General features: G+C 50.4%; 1 protein-coding gene across 1 annotated transcript in view; it reads left to right on the top strand.

The window, feature by feature from the left end:
* acsf2 (acyl-CoA synthetase family member 2) overlaps positions 1-18,393 on the top strand; it is a 325,180-nt gene that overhangs the window by 117,632 nt on the left and 189,155 nt on the right. The window contains exons 9-10 of the mRNA XM_085963196.1: positions 4,446-4,537; positions 11,522-11,598. Coding sequence (XP_085819322.1) covers positions 4,446-4,537; positions 11,522-11,598 — 169 coding nt within the window. The remainder of the gene's footprint in view (positions 1-4,445; positions 4,538-11,521; positions 11,599-18,393) is intronic.

Genomic DNA, 18,393 nt, shown 5'->3' with positions numbered 1-18,393 from the left:
GGGCAGTAGTTTGCAGGGACGGAGGTTTCAACAGTGTTTTGGAGGCGGCAGGTGATGGCAGATTTGAAGGGGAGGGGCACAGTACTTAAGGAGTATAGGGTCGAGGGAGCAGGAGGTGGGTCCCGTGAACAATCTGAGATGGAAGAGAAACTGGAGAGAAGCAGGTTGAGAGCTAGGGTGGGGGGGTTGGTGGGAAGTTTGGCTTGGTGAGCAGGGGAAAGTGGGGAAGCCACAGCGGCAGCTGAATGGATGGGCTCCATCTTAGTGAAAGTCCATGAGCTCCTTGCACTTGTTGGTGGGGAGGAGCCATGGGAGAGGTGTCTCTGGAGATGTTTGGTGGTGGAGATAAGAAGCCCAGGAACACCTTTGCTCCCCAGGATGATCTTGGAGTAGTGAGTATTTGAAGCAGAGGAGAGCGAGGCCCCATACTGTGGTCGGACCAGATCTGGTGAAGGATGGCTTAACTTCTTCTTAGGCAGCCCTTGGGAACCGAGGATGACTTGCTTCCACACTAAGAATGAGTTCTCAGGTGACTGATGCGGGACCTACAGTCTCTGTCACAGTTGGGGCAGATGGTGGTTGAAGGGGTGGGTGGGTGGGGTGCTTGGGTTGACGTGCGCTCCTTCCGCTGTTTGCGCTTGGCTTCCGCTTGCTCCCAGCGAAGAGACTTGATGTTCGGTGCCTTCCCAGATGCTTCTCCTCCACTTTGTGCGGTCTTGGGCCAGGGATTCCCAGGTGTCGGTGGGGATGTTGCACTTTTTCAAGGAGGCTTTGAGGGTGTCCTTGAAGCGTTTCCTCTGCCCACCTGGGGCTCTCTTGCTGTGCCAGAGCTCCGAGTAGAGCGCTTGTTTTGGTAGTCTCGTAGCGGGCATTCGGACGATGCAGCCTGTCCATCGGAGCTGATCAAGCGTGGTCAAAGCTTTGATGCTGGGGATTTTGGCCTGAGCAAGAACGCTGACGTTGGTGCGCCTACCCTGCCAATGGATTTGCAGGATCTTGCGGAGGCAGCGTTGGTGGTACCTCTCCAGTGCTTTGCGGTGCCTGCTGTACATGGTCCATGTCTCTGAGGCATACAGCAGGGCGGGTATCGCTGCTTCTCTGTAGACCATGAGCTTGGTGCTCGGTTTGAGGTCCTGGTCTTCACTGAAGGCTGCACTGGCACACTGAAGGCGGTGTTGGACTTCGTCATCGACGTCTGCCCTTGTTGACGGTAGCTTCCTGATGCATGGAAAGTGGTCCACGTTATCCAAGGCCTTGTCGTGGATTTTGATAATCGGGGGGCAGTACTGTGTGGCGGGGGCAGGTTGGTAGAGGACGTCTGTCTTACGGATATTTAGTGTAAGGCCCATGCTCTCGTATGCTTCAGTGAAGGTGTTGACAATGGTTTGGAGTTCGACCTTGGTGTGCGCAGACGCAAGCGTCGTCTGCATACTGTAATTCAACGACAGAGGATGGGACGACCTTGGGTCTGGACTGGAGGTGACGGAGGTTGAACAGTTTCCCCTTTGTTCAGTAAATTAGCTCCACTCCAGTGGGGAGCTTACTGAGGGTGAGATGGGGAATTGCAGCAAGGAAGATCGAGAAGAGCGTTGGTGCGATGACACAGCCTTGCTTGACCCTGGTCCGTACGTGAATTGGGTCTCTGGTGGAACTGTTGGTCAGGATCACGGCTTGCTTGTCATCGTGAAGCAGGCGGAGGATGGTGACAAACTTTTGAGGGCAGCCGAATTTGACTAGTTGTGCGCCAGTTACGCTTGTGTCTGCATCCCTTGGACTTGAGGGAATGAAGATGGGGCTCATACCAGGGGAGCGACCAGGATGGGAGAGAGTAATGGTTTTATTGGGAACAAGAGCATGGAACATGTAGGTGAGGGTGTGATTGGGCAGCCCGGTAGCTGCAGATGTTTCGTGGGGAATCGTAGGCCAGAGGTTAAACCGTCAGCAGTTCGAATTTGCTGTTGTAAGTGACTTGGGGGGTGGTGGGGCGGGAGAAGGGGGACGTTTATTCCAGGGGTGTACACCGAAGGCAGTGGGGTTGAAAATGAAAGGGTTATGTGGGTGGTGAGGGATACAAGGAATTGGCCGGCGATGTCCTTGTCTGTGAGCGAGACCATGGCAGTAGAGAGATAACCTGAGATGGCAAGCTCGAGGGGGTGGATGTGGGAGTTCATATGGAGGGAAAGGCTTGGGAGGGCAGTGAACTCGGAGAGAGGGCAGAATGAGTTATATAATGAGTTGAGATGTCGGTTTAAAGCAGCGAGGATGAGAAGTTGCTCGGTTCAGAGGCTGAAGGAGGAAAGGAGTGAGAGATCTCGGTGAGAAACTTGGCCTGGTACTTGGGTGGACCGTAGAGAATAAGGATTTTTAAGGGGTGGAACAAGATAAGGATCTCATAACATAAGAATTAGGAGCAGGAGTCATCCATACGGCCCCTCGAACCTGCTCCGCCATTCAATAATATCGTGGCTGATTATTGATCTCCACTCCTTTCCCACCCCATCCCCATACCCCTTGATTCCCTTAGTGCCCAAAAATCTCTCGCGCTCAGCCTTGAATATACTCAACGACTGAGCCTCCACAGCCCTCTGGGGCAGAGAATTCCAAAGATTCACCACCCTCTGAGTGAAGCAATTCCTCCTCATCTCAGGCCTAAATGGCCGACCCCTTATCCTGAGGGTCTATGAGGAGTAGGGGGACAGACCAAGATGAGATTTGTGATGAGGGCCACACCACCACCGCGGTGGTCTGAGCGAAGCAGGTGGTGGCAGGTGTAACCACGCAGGGAGGTTTCAATAAAGGGGAAGGTCTCCATACCCCGGAGCCATGTTCCAAACATCCACAATAAGCTCACAGGCTACAAAGACCTTGTTCACGAGTGAACGGGCATTTTGAAGGATATGGAGAGAGGGGCGCTGATTGGCTGGTACATCCAGTGAGGCCGTGGTTGGTGGGAGTGAGCAGGACCGGAAGGAGATTGGCGAGATTAACCCCCCAGCTGGGTGGCAAGGTCGGCGAGAGAGTATTCTGGGGCAGTTGGGGTTGTTGACTGTCAGGAGGCAGTGATAGGTGCCTCAATCAGCCCTTCGGACAATGTACAGAGGGTAGCTATGGGGGTTTCCAGGGAGATTCAAGTCTGAGACAGCAGCAGGAGAGTAGGAAGGCCGAGGACGAGTAATGGGTTGGGGTAGGGATTGGAGTGGGGCAAAGTGCCCAAGAGGGGAGAAATGAAAGGTGGCATGAATGGGTGACAATAAGGGGAGGAGAGAGAAGGGCCAAGAGAAGGAAGAAAAAGGGAGATGGGAATAATGGGCTTGAATCTTAAGCTGAGTAATACAACCCGTGACAGTAGAGAGCAATCTACGACTCCCGAATCGGAATGCCACGACCGGATGGACGGGGGGGCAGTACGGTGGTCTCGGATTGGGTGGATTCCTGCAGTCTGCTGCAGCGGTCACTTCCGTTGGGTCATCCCTCGAGCTGTTGGAGGTGTTAGGCCGTCCGCCACCTCAGAGGCTAAACTTGAGCAAGGTGTTAGGCCGTAGCCACCTCGGGGAAGCCTTCGCCCCTAACTGCCTGATTCCCTCTCTCGGTCATCTATATTTATAGTTATTTCAGTGGGCTGGTAATCGCCTGGTGTCAATCATTGGATCCCCATCCTATTGTCCAATTGTGAAGCGGGAAGGCATCCCTCACCATCCCTTTCTGCATGACTGACGAGGCCTCCTTTCTGAGGAATGTTTTGTTAAGTTTCTTTAAGGATATTTTATGACTTTTCGGCTCCATTGTTGTCTATTATCCCACCACCCTGTGCTTTGCATTTTACGATTCCCTTATCACTTCTAATTTGTCTTTTGACACTTGATATTCAACCTCGCTGGCATTTCTGCTATCTGTTCCCGGCTGCATGTTGTCCGTCTCTGTTCTAAGAATTAAAACCCATCTTTGCATCTAACAGCTATTTTTTACAGGCCTTATGGAAAGTATGTTCCCGATGCCTTGCCTGCTGTGGTGTGAGGTCGCCTCATCCTTTGGCTCAGCATTTCTCTGCTCGGTTGAGTCACCTGTCCTACTTTCACCTGTCTCAACGATACTTGTAAAATGGTCTTCCTTGTACCCTGACAAGACCCCAGGAGTGAGGGGAGGAGGTTCCACAGGGTAAGAATGAGTTGGAGGAGTCCTTGGTGTGAGGAGTCTCGATTTCATCATAGTGAGGATTGAAGGGAGGAGGAAGGGTGAGTAGGGTGGAGGATTTAAAGCTCGGAAGGAACCAGAGAAGAAGGTTCAGAGGGACACTGACCAGAGTCACATCAACAAAATAGAGAAACAAGAATGGGAGAGAGAGAGATTGACTTTTTGCAGGCTTGAGATAAGGAAAAATAGCATGCAAAGAATTGTGAAATTGTAGCTTGCTGTGACGTTCTCTGTGCTCTGCCTGTTTTTTTTAGGTGTACAATTCTTTATGGGACACCAACCATGCACCTTGACATGTTAAGCCAGAAAGACTTCTCTACTTTTGACATCTCAACACTGGAAGTGGGTAAGGAGAAAGATGCTGCATTTTAAAGCGAAGATATTTTGCCTCTTTCTCTTTCCAGGAACACAGCTGCCCGTGTATTGGAGGTGGCCATTGGGCAGCCTGCTTTCAGACCTCTGACCGCAGTCTTTGAGGGGGTGCAGCCCACCTCTGGGATGTTTGAATCCAGCTCCGATGATGAGGTGGAAGTCTCCTATATGTTTGCTCTCAGGATTAGATGTGAAATGAGTTGGGCAGCCCAACTGGTCCAAAAACTTGCACCAAAAGAGAGACTTGCATCTCGATAGCGCCTTTCACGACCACTGGACATCTCAAAGTGCTTTACAGCCAATGAAGTACTATTTAAAGTGCAATCACTGTTGTAATGTGGGAAACATGGCTGCCAATTTGCACACAGCAAGCTCCCACAAACAGCAATGTGATCATGAGCAGATAATCTGTTTTAATGATGCTGATTGAGGGATAAATATTGGCCAGGACACCGGGGAGAACCCCCCTGCTCCTCTTCAAAATAGTGCCATGGGATCTTTCATGTCCACCTGAGAGAGCAGACGAGACCTCGGTTTAACGTCTCATCTGAAAGACGGCACCTCTAACAGTGCAGCACTCCCTCAGCGCAGCACTGGGAGTGTCAGCCTAGATTTGTGTGCTCAAATCTCTGGAGTGAGACTTGAACCCACGACCTTCTGACTCAGAGGCAAGGATGCTGCGAACTGTTGACAAGGCCAATAATATCTGAGAAAGGCCAGCAGCTGGCTGTTGTGGGAAATGTAAAAAAAATCCCAGAACAGAGTGAGGGGTAAGATCTCAGAGTTCAGCAAAGGCTCGTTATTGCGCAGAGTAAGGGGTGCCTCACTCCTCATTGAACCAGCAGAGTCCTAAATGGAAAGTTCTCGGCTATAAGCCCCCTCACAAACATCACACAAATTGGGGGGTGAGTGAAACAGAATGGCCCCTATGGGTGTGTAGAAGGTGAGTACGGACCTGTAAAGGTGTGCGAAAACCCAGAACTTGCGATCTGTCGTAGCAATCCCTGGGAAAAAGGCATCCGCGGGCAGAGTTGGGCTATTTGCCCAGCGAATGCCCGTGAAATTCTTACGCTGGTAAAAGCAGGTGCAAGGCCTGCTTTTACCAGCGTAAGAGTTTGGAAATAAATAATTTTTATATTCATTTGATAATTTAAACATTAAAACACATGTACAGGAAACGTTTTTTTATCCGGGACCGACGTGGTGCTGGTTCATCAAAAATTCCGGATAAACGAAAGCGAAAGTAAAAGATACGGAGCGCTGAGAGCTCCGTATAAAGCAACAAACCCTGTTGCTTAGCAACAGATGCAGAACAATGGCCACAAGTTCCAAGCGTCTCTGTAGCTTAGCAACAGCTGCAGCCACACCCTTGCACAGCAACAGATCGAAGTACAATATGAAGTAAACTTACCTGAACCTCTCCTGAATTTTGCCGGTTAACCGAGATTTCCGCTTATTTAGGTGCCGGTAAATCGAAAGATTCCTGTAAAATAAGTGTCTGGAATCCCCATAAGCATGAATGGGGATCCCCCTTCTTTCACAGGTTGGGCTGGCCCACGTGATCCCAGGGTGCTTGCGAACCGTGTGCGCCCCTGGGTACCTGGGTCTCTACGTCTCGAGGCCCAGGAGTGCGAGTCTCTCTGGATCCAGGATCATCGGATAGGTTCATAGATTTTTTTGCCAGTTGGAGGCATCCGCCCGCAGGAATCATAATCATAATCATAATCCACTTTATTGTCATTGTTAGTGCACAAGTGCAGTACAACGAAATGTAGGCTTGCGGCTCCCGAGAGTGTACATTTAGATTAAGACATTTAAACATTCAACATTCATTTGGCTTGTAATACATTAATATAAACATAACCATAATAAAGTGCATTGGCAGATGTGCAGGCTTTAGAGTTTATTTGTGGAGTTCAGTAGGATGACAGCCCTGGGAAAGAAGCTGTTCCTAAATCTGGTCATTCGGGTGCGAATGCATCTGTAGCGTCTTCCAGATGGCAGGAGGGCGAACAGACTGTGGCTGGGGTGGGTAGGGTCTTTGATGATGGTCAGTGACCTCCGTAAACAGCGTTTCTGGTATATGTGCTCTATGGTCAGTAGCCGGGTGCCGGTAATGCATTGGGCAGTTTTGACTACCCGCTGCTGGGCTTTCCGGTCATAGTAGCTACAGCTGCCATACCATACTGTGATACAGTTCGTCAGGATGCTCTCAATTGTGCAGCGGTAAAAGTTAGAGAGGATCAGGGGTGACAGGTTACATCCCTTCAGCCTCCTTAGGAAATATAGGCGCTGCTGGGCCTTCTTCACCAGAGAGGAGGTATTGAGGGACCAGGAGAGGTCTTCCGTGATGTGGACTCCGAGGAACTTAAAGCTGTCCACCCTTAAAGCTTCCGACTGCAAATTCCGGCCCGTTGCTCAACACTTCTCCATCTTACCATCCCTCTGTCACAGAACATCACAGCGTCCTCCTGGGCACAGAGCTGAAATGAGAGCCACCACAAAACACACATTCCAAACAAAATTTATAAATTAATCAATGCCAATCTACACAACAAAGTCAACTAATCACCCTTGTGCATTCCCTTAGTGCCTGTCTTTCGTGTTCCTTTGCCTACTCTAGTGCTCCTACGCAGTGCTACCCCAGTGGCTGCAGCATGGCTGGTGGAAGGCTGCCGACTTTCCGTGGGGGAGACTGCAGATGGCCTTGCAGGATGGCCTGGAAGGCCCGACTGTAGACTGCACCACCTCGGCCTGGTGGCAGCAGTCTGGGCTGGCTGTCTAACAGACAGCAGCAAGGGCACTGGTGGAGTGGGAGTAGGAATGCTGCCATCCTGAGAGAGGACAGCAGGATTTTGCTCCACAGAACCATTGCCATTTCCCCAGGGCGGCGCCTCTGCATTCTTAGCCATCTGTTGGAGCACAGATTGCTGGACTGCTGCGAGACCCTGCAAGCCCCTTTCCACACTCGTAATGCCAGCCACGAGGGCAGCAGTCTGATCTTGCATGGCAGCAAGCCGAGCCTGCAGGAGAGCAGTCTGAGCTTCCACTGCAGCTTTGAGTCAATTCCGCTTGTGCTGCAATGGAAGTGACGAGATCGCCGTCACATCCAGCATCCTGGTTGGGTCCATGTGTGCCCTAATAGAGTCTCCATCATTTCCATCATGGGCTCCAAGCTCCGCACAAAACCCCGTGCAATGTTGGAGCCGGGCTCCTCCATGTTCCTTGATACTAACGAGAGACTCTCTGGCAGGACTGCCATTGCACCAAGCATTTCTGTCTGTGTGCCCATCGCCCTTCTTCTGAAGGCCGCCCCATTGAAGTCATCATCTGAGTCCTGTGCAGCAGAACTCGTGTGTGAACTACTCACTCGTGTGAAGTCATTAAACTACTTGCGGCACTGGATCCAGGTCCTGGGGACAGCACTGGTGGTGGCACTGACAGTTTGTGCTGTTTCCTCCCACAGCCTTGGAGCAAGCTGCCTGGAAGGCCTCCTGCCCCCTGCGGGTAGAGGACCTGACTTCGTCTGCAACCCCAGGGCTAAGGCCTCTAGTGCCGCAGCAGGAATACTCCTTGTTGGGCCATGGCTTCATTCAGAGGAACAACAAAGAACCTCCCCTTTACAAAGTGCAGGGATCCTCGGCCAGATTTTATTGGCCAGTAGACTGCACCTGATATTGAACCCCCTTTTGGGCACTAAACCAACCAGCAGCACATTTAGCGCTGAGCTCGGCGCTCCAATCATTGGACCCGGCGCTCCAATCATTGGACCCGGCGCTCCAATCATTGGACCCGGCGCTCCAATCATTGGACCCGGCGCTCCAATCATTGGACCCGGCGCTCCAATCATTGGACCCGGCGCTCCAATCATTGGACCCGGCGCTCCAATCATTGGACCCGGCGCTCCAATCATTGGACCCGGCGCTCCAATCATTGGACCCGGCGCTCCAATCATTGGACCCGGCGCTCCAATCATTGGAATGAGCAGGCAGCACCTTGAAAGTGCGCGGATGTTCCGCACGACCCACACCCATTATTGAGCTTCACCCGATTTCACCCCACTGCCTTCACCCTGGAGCAGTTGTAACATTACTGGCCACAAGGTGGCAGATTTGCACCACTGCTTTTTTTCTCTCATCACCCTCCCCCCGCCCCCCTCTCTGCTCTGCCCGCCCCCTGTGCTGTACCTGCCCTGGGAGTGTTTGATGGGACAGTGTAGAGGGAGCTTTACTCTGTATCTAACCTGTGCTATACGTGCCCTGGGAGTGTTTGATGGGGACAGTGTAGAGGGAGCTTCACTCTGTATCTAACCCGTGCTGTACCTGCCCTGGGTGTGTTTGATAGGACAGTGTAGAGGGAGCTTTACTCTGTATCTAACCCACACTGTACCTGCCCTGGGAGTGTTTGATGGGACAGTGTAGAGGGAGCTTTACTCTGTATCTAACCCGTGCTGTACCTGCCCTGGGAGTGTTTGATGGGACAGTGTAGAGGGAGCTTTACTCTGTATCTAACCCGTGCTGTACCTGTCCTGGGAGTGTTTGATGGGACAGTGTAGAGGGAGCTTTACTCTGTATCTAACCCGTGCTGTACCTGCCCTGGGTGTGTTTGATAGGACAGTGTAGAGGGAGCTTTACTCTGTATCTAACCCGTGCTGTACCTGCCCTGGGTGTGTTTGATGGGATAGTGCAGAGGGAGCTTTACTCTGTATCTAACCCACACTGTACCTGCCCTGGGAGTGTTTGATGGGACAGTGTAGAGGGAGCTTTGCTCTATATCTAACCCACTCTGTACCTGTCCTGGGAGTGTTTGATGGGACAGTGTAGAGGGAGCTTTACTCTGTATCTAACCCGTGCTGTCCCTGCCCTGGGAGTGTTTGATGGGACAGTGTAGAGGGAGCTTTACTCTGTATCTAACCCACACTGTACCTGCCCTGGGAGTGTTTGATGGGATAGTGCAGAGGGAGCTTTACTCTGTATCTAACCCACACTGTACCTGCCCTGGGTGTGTTTGATAGGACAGTGTAGAGGGAGCTTTACTCTGTATCTAACCCGTGCTGTACCTGCCCTGGGTGTGTTTGATAGGACAGTGTAGAGGGAACTTTACTCTGTATCTAACCCACACTGTACCTGCCCTGGGAGTGTTTGATGGGACAGTGTAGAGGGAGCTTTACTCTATATCTAACCCACTCTGTACCTGTCCTGGGAGTGTTTGATGGGACAGTGTAGAGGGAGCTTTACTCTGTATCTAACCCGTGCTGTCCCTGCCCTGGGAGTGTTTGATGGGACAGTGTAGAGGGAGCTTTACTCTGTATCTAACCCACACTGTACCTGCCCTGGGAGTGTTTGATGGGATAGTGCAGAGGGAGCTTTACTCTGTATCTAACCCACACTGTACCTGCCCTGGGTGTGTTTGACGGGACAGTGTAGAGGGAGCTTTACTCTGTATCTAACCCGTGCTGTACCTGCCCTGGGAGTGTTTGATGGGACAGTGTAGAGGGAGCTTTACTCTGTATCTAACCCATGCTGTACCTGCCCTGGGAGTGTTTAATGGGACAGTGTAGAGGGAGCTTTACTCTGTATCTAACCCGTGCTGTACCTGCTCTGGGAGTGTTTGCTGGGACAGTGTAGAGGGAGCTTTACTCTGTATCTAACCCGTGCTGTCCCTGCCCTGGGAGTGTTTGATGGGATAGTGTAGAGGGAGCTTTACTCTGTATCTAACCCGTGCTGTACCTGCCCTGGGAGTGTTTGATGGGACAGTGTAGAGGGAGCTTTACTCTGTATCTAACCCATGCTGTACCTGCCCTGGGAGTGTTTAATGGGACAGTGTAGAGGGAGCTTTACTCGTGGCCTGGCAGTAAAGGCAGCATCTGGTGCGGAGCGGAGCGTTCTCACCGTGCAGAGCAGCCACAGTAACATTCCTGGACCATTGTCTGTTAACTGATCCCAGCCAGGCCGTGGCTCAGTTGGTAGCACTCTCGCCTCCTGAGTTAGAAGATTGTGGGTTCGAGTCCCACTCCAGAGACCCGAGTGCAAAAACCTAGGCTGACACTGCAGTGCAGTGCTGAGGGAGTGCTGCACTGTCAGAGGTGCCATCCTTTGGATGAGACGTTAAACCGAGGCCCCGTCTGCGCTCTCAGGTGGATGTAAAAGATCCCGTGGCCACTATTTTGAAGAGCAGGGGAGTTCTCCCCGGTGTCCTGGCCAATATTTATCCCTCAATCAACAAAAAACAGATTTTTGTTCATTTATCACATTGCTGTTTGTGGGAGCTTGCTGTGCGCAAATTGGCTGTCGCATTTCCCACATTACAACAGTGACCACACTTCAAAAGTACTTCATTGGCTGTAAAGCGGATTGGGACATTCCGAGCTTGAGACTGGTGCTGTAGAAATGGAAGTTTTTTTAAATATAGTTTGGAACACTGCATTTAGCTGGAATGGGAAAATGCTCCACAGTGTCTCCCTGCAGGAAGGGTGGATAGGGTGAGGCTCGGGCATGAGGCCTTTCCCAGTTGAGCTGCCTGCTGACCCTCTCTATCTGGGTTCAGACACGAATGGGGACTAGGATGATGTGCAGGAGCCACAGAATGAATTTGTTCCTTCAGGAGAGAACTGCCAAAAATATAAAACAAATAGCACAATGCCTTCTTTAGGTCGATTGATATTTAAATATTTGTGTACCGTGAGATCTTGTCGAGACTGAGTTGGATTAGCCGAACAAGCTGCTGAGTTTTGGTGATGTATGTTTTTGAAATCCCAGTCCCGGTTCAGGAAGTTGTCTGATGGCCAAACCTAACAGATGGGGTCTTGTTGACTGGGAGCGCTGTGATTGGATGGGGATGGGGGAGGGTAACTATGAATGAGCAATGATTTCCCTGGTTGCTCAGGGTTTCTGTTTGTGGTATCACTTTGCCAATCTAACAGTAGCTGTCCTTTTTTTCCCCCTTTCTCCTCTGGCAGTGATCGTAGCGGGCTCTCCGTGCCCCATTGAAGTGGCCAAGCAAATCAGAAGTGAAATGAAGGTCACAGAACTAATAGTGAGTACCTCTCGGATTCTGCTCTGTCTAGTTTCTTCAATGCTTGGGAGGTGACTTTGGGTTTCTTTGATTTGGTAAGAGTTTCATTGGCTAACTGATAACCCCCCTTGTCACCTGCGTTCCAGAACTGGGGAGGTTGACTGGCCTTGAGCTCTGTCTAGGACATCCCATCATGAGCAGATTGGAGCGGCTGTTGGCTGTTTCCCGGCTTGGGCCAGGAACCTGTGGGGAGGCCGAAGGGGCCAGCTGAGGGTGGAAAGGTGCAAGGAGGCCAGAAAATGTAACCATAGGCCTCAGGAGAAATGATAAAGAAACATGACAGGAAGTGAATGAAGGAATAACCGCTAGGAGCACCAGAAATCACGAGAGGAAGCAGACCAATAAACCCCCTGGGCCTGATGGCCAATAAACCCCCTGGGCCTGATGGCCAATAAACCCCCTGGGCCTGATGGCCAATAAACCCCCTGGGCCTGATGGCCAATAAACCCCCTGGGCCTGATGGCCAATAAACCCCCTGGGCCTGATGGCCAATAAACCCCCTGGGCCTGATGGCCAATAAACCCCCTGGGCCTGATGGCCTAAATCCTCAGGCTTTGAAAGAGGTGGCTGTAGAGATAGTGGACGCATTGGTTGTCAGTTTCCAAAATTCCATAGATTCTGGAACGGTTTCCGCAGATTGGAAGGTGTCAAATGTAACCCCACTATTTTTTTAAAAGGAGGGAGAGAGAAAACGGGGAACTACAGACCAGTTAGCCTGACATCAGTAGTAGGGAAAATGCTAGAATCTATTATTAAGGACGTGGTAACAGGGCACTTAGAAAATAATAATAGGATTGGGCAGAGTCAACACGGATTTATGAAAGGGAAATCGAGTCTGATGAATCTGTTAAGAGCTTTTTGAGGTTGTAACTAGCAGAATAGATAAGGGGGAACCAGTGGATGTGGTGTAATTGGATTTTCAGAAGGTATTTGATAAGGTGCCACACAAGAGGTTATTAAACAAAATTAGGGCTCATGGGATTGGGGGTAATATACTAGCATGGATTGAGGATTGGTTAACAGACAGAAAACAGAGAGTAGGAATAAACAGTTCATTTTCGGGTTGGCAGGCTGTAACTAGTGGGGTACCGCAAGGATCAGTGCTTGGGCCTCAGCTGTTCACAATATACATCAATGATTTGGATGAGGGGACCCAATGTAATCTATAAAATTTTCTGATGATACAAAGCTGGGTGGGAATATAAGTTGTGAGGAGGATGCAAGGAGGCTTCAAGGGGATATAGACAAGCTAAGTGAGTGGGCAAGAACATGGCAAATGGAATATAATGTGGAGAAATGTGAAGTTATCCACTTTGGTAGGAAAAATAGAAAAGCAGAGTATTTTTTAAATGGAGAGAGATTGGGAAATGTTGGTGTTCAGAGGGACCTGGGTGTCCTTGTACACGAATCACTGAAAGTTAACATGCAGGTACTGCAAGCAATTAGGAAAACAAATGGTATGTTGGCCTTTATTATAAGAGGATTTGAGTATAAGAGTAAAGACGTCTTACTTTTTTATTCGTTTATGGGATGTGGGCGCCGCTGGCTGCCCATCCCTAATTGTCTTTGAGAAGGTGGTGGTGAGCCGCCGCCTTGAACCGCTGCAGTCCGTGTGGTGAAGTTACTCCCACAGTGTTGTTAGGGAGGGAGTTCCAGGATTTTGACCCAACGACGATGAAGGAACGGCGATATCTTTCCAAGTCAGGATGGTGTGTGACTTGGAGGGGAACTTGGAGGTGGTGGTGTTCCCATGCGCCTGCTGCCCTTGTCCTTCTAGGTGGTAGAAGTCGTGGGTTTGGGAGGTGCTGCCGAAGGAGCCTTGGCGAGTTGCTGCAGTGCATCTTGTAGAGGGTACACACTGCAGCCACGGTACGCCGGTGGTGGAGGGAGTGAATGTTTAAGGTGGTGGATGGGGTACCGATCAAGCGGGCTGCTTTGTCCTGTATGGTGTCGAGCTTCTTGAGTATTGTTGGAGCTGCACTCATCCAGGCAAGTCACACTCCTGACTTGTGCCTTGTAGATGGTGGAAAGGCTTTGGGGAGTCAGGAGGTGAGACACTCACCGCAGAATACCCAGTCTCTGACCTGCTCTTGTTGCCACAGTATTTATGTGGCTGGTCCAGTTAAATTTCTGGTCAATAGTGACCTCCAGGATGTTGATGGTGGGGGATTCGGTGATGGTAATGCCATTGAATATCAAGGGGCAGTGGCTAGACTCTCGCTTGTTGGAGACAGTCATTGCCTGGCACTTCTGTGGTACGAATGTTACCTGCCACTTATCATCCAGGACTTGTTGCATGCTAGGTATGACTCCAGCCAGTGGAAAGTTTCCCCCCGCCCCGATTCCCATTGACTTCAGTTTTACTAGGGCTCCTTGATGCCACACTCGGTCAAATGCTGCCTTGATGTCGAGGGCAGTCACTCTCACCTCAGCTATGGAATTCGGCTCCTTTGTCAATGTTTGAACCAAGGCTGTAATGAGGTCTGGAGCCGAGTGGCCCTGGCAGAACCCAAACTAGGCATCAGTGAGCAGGTTATTGGTGAGTAAGTGCCGCTTGATAGCACTGTTGATGACACCTTCCATCACTTTGCTGATGATTGAGAGTAGACTGATGGGGCTGTAATTGGCCAGATTGAATTTGTCCTGCTTTTTGTGGACAGCACATACTTGGGCAGTTTTCCACATTGTTGGCTAGATGCCAGTGTTGTAGCTGTACTGGAACAGCTTGGCTAGAGGCGCGGCTAGTCCTGGAGCACAAGTCTTCAGCACGACAGCCGGGATGTTGTCGGGGCCCACAGCCTTTGCTGTATCCAGTGCACTCAGCCGTTTCTTGATATCACATAAAGTGACTTGGCTGAAGACTGGCTTCTGTAATGGTGGGGACCTCAAGAGGAGGCTGATATGGATCATCCACTCAGCACTTCTGGCTGAAGATGGTTGCAGATGCCTTGTCTTTTGCACTCACGTGCTGAGCTCCACCATCATTCAGTGCTCCTTCCAAGTGGTGTTCAGCATGTACTGATTCATTAGCTGAGGGAGGGCAGCACGAGGTTTCCTTGCCCATGCTTGACCTGAAGCCATGAGACTTCATGGGGTCCGGAGTCAATGTTGAGGACTCCCAGGGCCACTCCTTACCGGCTGTGCAGCCACCCCTGGTGAGTCTATTCTGCCAGTTGGACAGGACATGGAGGAATTTGGGTATGATTCTGTGAGTATGACTATGTCAGGCTGTTCCTTGACTAGTCTGCATCTCCTAATTTTGGCACAAGTCTCCAGATCTTGAAGCGGATGGGTGTGCCATTTTTGTGTCCGTAGCCGGTGCCCAGGTCGATGTCCGGTTTTATTATTATTGTGTTTCGTCGCGGTTTGTGACAACATTTCAGAGGGCAGTTAAGAGTCAATTTTATTGGTGTGGGACTGGAGTCACATAGGCCAGACCGGGTAAGGACGGCAGATTTCCTTCCCTAAAGGACATTAGTGAACCAGATGGGTTTTTATTACAATCCAATAGTTTCACAGTCACCATTACCGATACTAGCTTTTTATTTCAGATTTATTTAATTATCTGAATTTAAATTCCCAGCTGCCGTGGTGAGAGTTGAACTCGTGGGGTAGATTTTCCCAAACCTGTCGGGAAGAAGGCGGGACTTCCCCTTTTGGGTTTTTGACCCGCCTACTTCGACGTCCAGCCAATCCGCGCGATTTTCCCTTGACTGACCTTGTTGAGCCTGCCCAGCGGGCTCAGCAGGCCAATTAAGGGCCACCCGGCAACAGGTGACGTCACAGACTGAAATTTCTGAAATATCAGCGTTTCACAGCTGTTTGAAGCTGCCAAACACTGACACTCTGAGTTCTAACATGAGTCCTTCTGCACAGACTCAGTTAGAACTCTCAGCAGCACGCAAAGCTGAAGGCTGTCACTTGACAGATCGCAGCCGTTCAGCTTTCAGTTCCAGCTGAGTGATGCGCTCCCGACGGCTACAGGAAGAAAGGCTGTGAAGGTAAGTACAGGTAAGTAAAAGTTCTTTACACACTTTAAACACACCAAACACACTTACCTTTGCACTCATGCACCCATCACTCACCTGAGCGCCAACATCGCGACTCCTTCAACCAGACGACCCACCTGCTCTAACCTGGCGTGGTTTGGAGCCGCCGGGAAACCCACACAAATCCCCTCAAAATAGGGATTAGGCTAAAAACTGCCTGTTAACAGGCAGTTAATTGGCACTAATCCCTTCCCGCCTGGTTTCGCCAGGTCCCAGTGCGGGGCGGGTACCCGCCACCCCTGAAACTTACGTGGGGCGGGGTTTTGGGCGGGATGGTGTCGGGACCCCCAAAGTCGGGATTCCCCCCCCCCCACACGCCTGCAACCCCGCCTGACGGCTCCACGAAAATCTAGCCTCATGTCTCTGGATCTATACTATACTACCGATCCCCTGCAATTATATCGGGCCTTGGTGAGACCACACCTGGAGTATTGTGTCCAGTTTTGGTCTCCTTACCTAAGGAAGGATATACTTGCCACAGAGGGAGTGCAACGAAGGTTCACCAGACTGATTCCCGGGGTGGGGGGGATCGTCCTATGAGGAGAGATTGAGTAGACTAGGCCTATATGCTCTAGAGTTTAGAAGAATGAGAGGTGACCTTATTGAAATATACAAAATTCTTACAGGGCTTGACAGGGTAGATGCAGGGAGGATGTTTCCCCTGGCTGGGGAGTCCAGAACCAGGGGTCACAGTCTCAGAATAAGGGGTCGGCCATTTAGGACTGAGATGAGGAGAAATTTCTTCACTCAGAGGGTTGTGAATCTTTGGAATTCTTTACCCCAGAGGGCTGTGGAGGCTCAGTCGTTGAATATATTCAAGACAGAGATCGATAGATTTTTGGATATTAAGGGAATCGAGGGATATGGGGATAGTGCAGGAAAGTGGAGATGAGGTCGAAGATCAGCCATGATCTCATTGAATGGTGGAGCAGGCTTGAGGGGCCGAATGGCTGACTCCTGCTCCTATTTCTTACGTTGTGTAAGCAGCCAATCCAAGGCAAGGTAGCCTATTCCAGTTGAACAGATTGGGGAGGAGTAGGGGTCACAGGTTTAAACTATGCAAGAGTAGTAATAGACGGGATGTTGGGCGGATCTTCTTTTCCGAGAGAGCCGTGAGTCTCTGGAATGTGTTGCCGTGTCTTTCTAGGTAAGACTTGGTCCGTGTGATCTCCTGGACTGGTTTTGATCGCCTGAGGGGGTCGGAGAGGAATTTTCCAGGGTACTTTTCCCTTATTGGGTTTGTTTGCCTCTCCTAGGAGATTACATGGCTGCGGAGGGGTGGGAGAAGGGAGGAAGTGTTTAGTTATGATGCTCCGGTCGTCGAGCGTGTGGGGCAGGCTTGATGGACCAGCTGGTCTTTTCCTGCCCGTCAATATCGTATGTTCGTATGTAAATCGAAGCCTTGATTTTATGTCACAAAGCCTGATTCCTGTGTGAGAAAATGTGGCAAAGCTGTGAAAACTGGAAGAAAGTGTGACAAATGCGCAAAGATACAAGACTTTTAATTTGAGGTTATTTTTGTATTGATTTAGGCTGAAAGGTCAACAATGCCGTGGAGATCCTTTGTTGTCAGGTAACTGGGCCTAAACAGTGAGGTCCTACCTGCTCTGGATGGCTGAATATCACATACTGACCCACTCATCCAATGGGGTGAGCTGTGGGCTGGTGGACCTTCATTCCCCCTCTTGCGTTGGGTAAAATGTAGACGTGAAAATGGACAAAACCAAACCCTCGGGTAAACCTAATCCAAGCCAGTTGCATCAAGCTACCACAGAGCCATCGCGAGGGCTTTTTTGGTAATGGTATTGTATAAATGAACCGTACAGATCAGAAAGGTCCCAGGTGTGTGCCATGTTAACTGATCTCAGCCAGGGCAGCAGCTGTATGGCTACGATTGGCTCTGTGCCCCTCGGCTAGGCAAGTTCATTGGTCACTGACCACTGCCAGAAGTAGTGGGCAGCAGGTGAGACTAGGATTGGACTGTGATGCTCTTCTCTCTTACCTCCTTCTCCCTCCCTGCCTCCCCTCCCCGAGCTGCTCAACTAGGCTGCGAAGATCTGCATCTCCTCTCCGCTCACCCAGGAAGAATGGTCACTTGGCTGCTGCTGCTCCTGGACCTGTGCCCCAGCGGGAAGTGACTCCTTCAAGACAGGCAGGGGGAGAAAGCTATTGGCAAATAAATAACGAGAAGGTTCCCTTTGAATGATATGAAAAATATGTTTTTATTGATAGACTTGCAGCAAGTAAAGTGCAGAAGAGTTGCTCAGCAATTCACACTTACTGGAGATGAGAATGTCAGCTTGGCAGCAGAAATTATTCCCGAGACATCTTTTTAAGGCCCGTAATCTCTCTTGGGCCACGTTAAGAGTGACCTGCACTAAGGTTCTACTAACCTTTTATATACAGTGGCTTCAGCATGAAGATAAAATATTACAGCAATCCCTCGCAGCATCCGACACGCCACAAGACGATCATCTCTCCGCCTCTCCACAGTACTTCCCTGACCGACCACCTTTTTATTTTAATTTAAAGATAAATTTTGAACCTTATGAATTGTATTGTTACTGTGGAGGAGCGGATGCATTGTGCCTGGTAGTGAGACCGCTGAATGCTCTTGTGTGCTCATGAATATCTGGCTTGCAAGTACCTGGATGCCCTTGTTCCAGGATGGCGTTGAGCTAGGTAAGAGGGTGGGCAATATTGCAGA

Source organism: Somniosus microcephalus, chromosome 21, assembly GCF_052327205.1.
Source record: "Somniosus microcephalus isolate GS21.2 chromosome 21, FLI_Smic_1.0, whole genome shotgun sequence".
Classification (NCBI taxonomy): Eukaryota; Metazoa; Chordata; class Chondrichthyes; order Squaliformes; family Somniosidae; genus Somniosus; species Somniosus microcephalus.
Note: the sequence above shows the minus strand (reverse complement) of the source record. Positions and strands in the feature narration are given on the sequence as shown.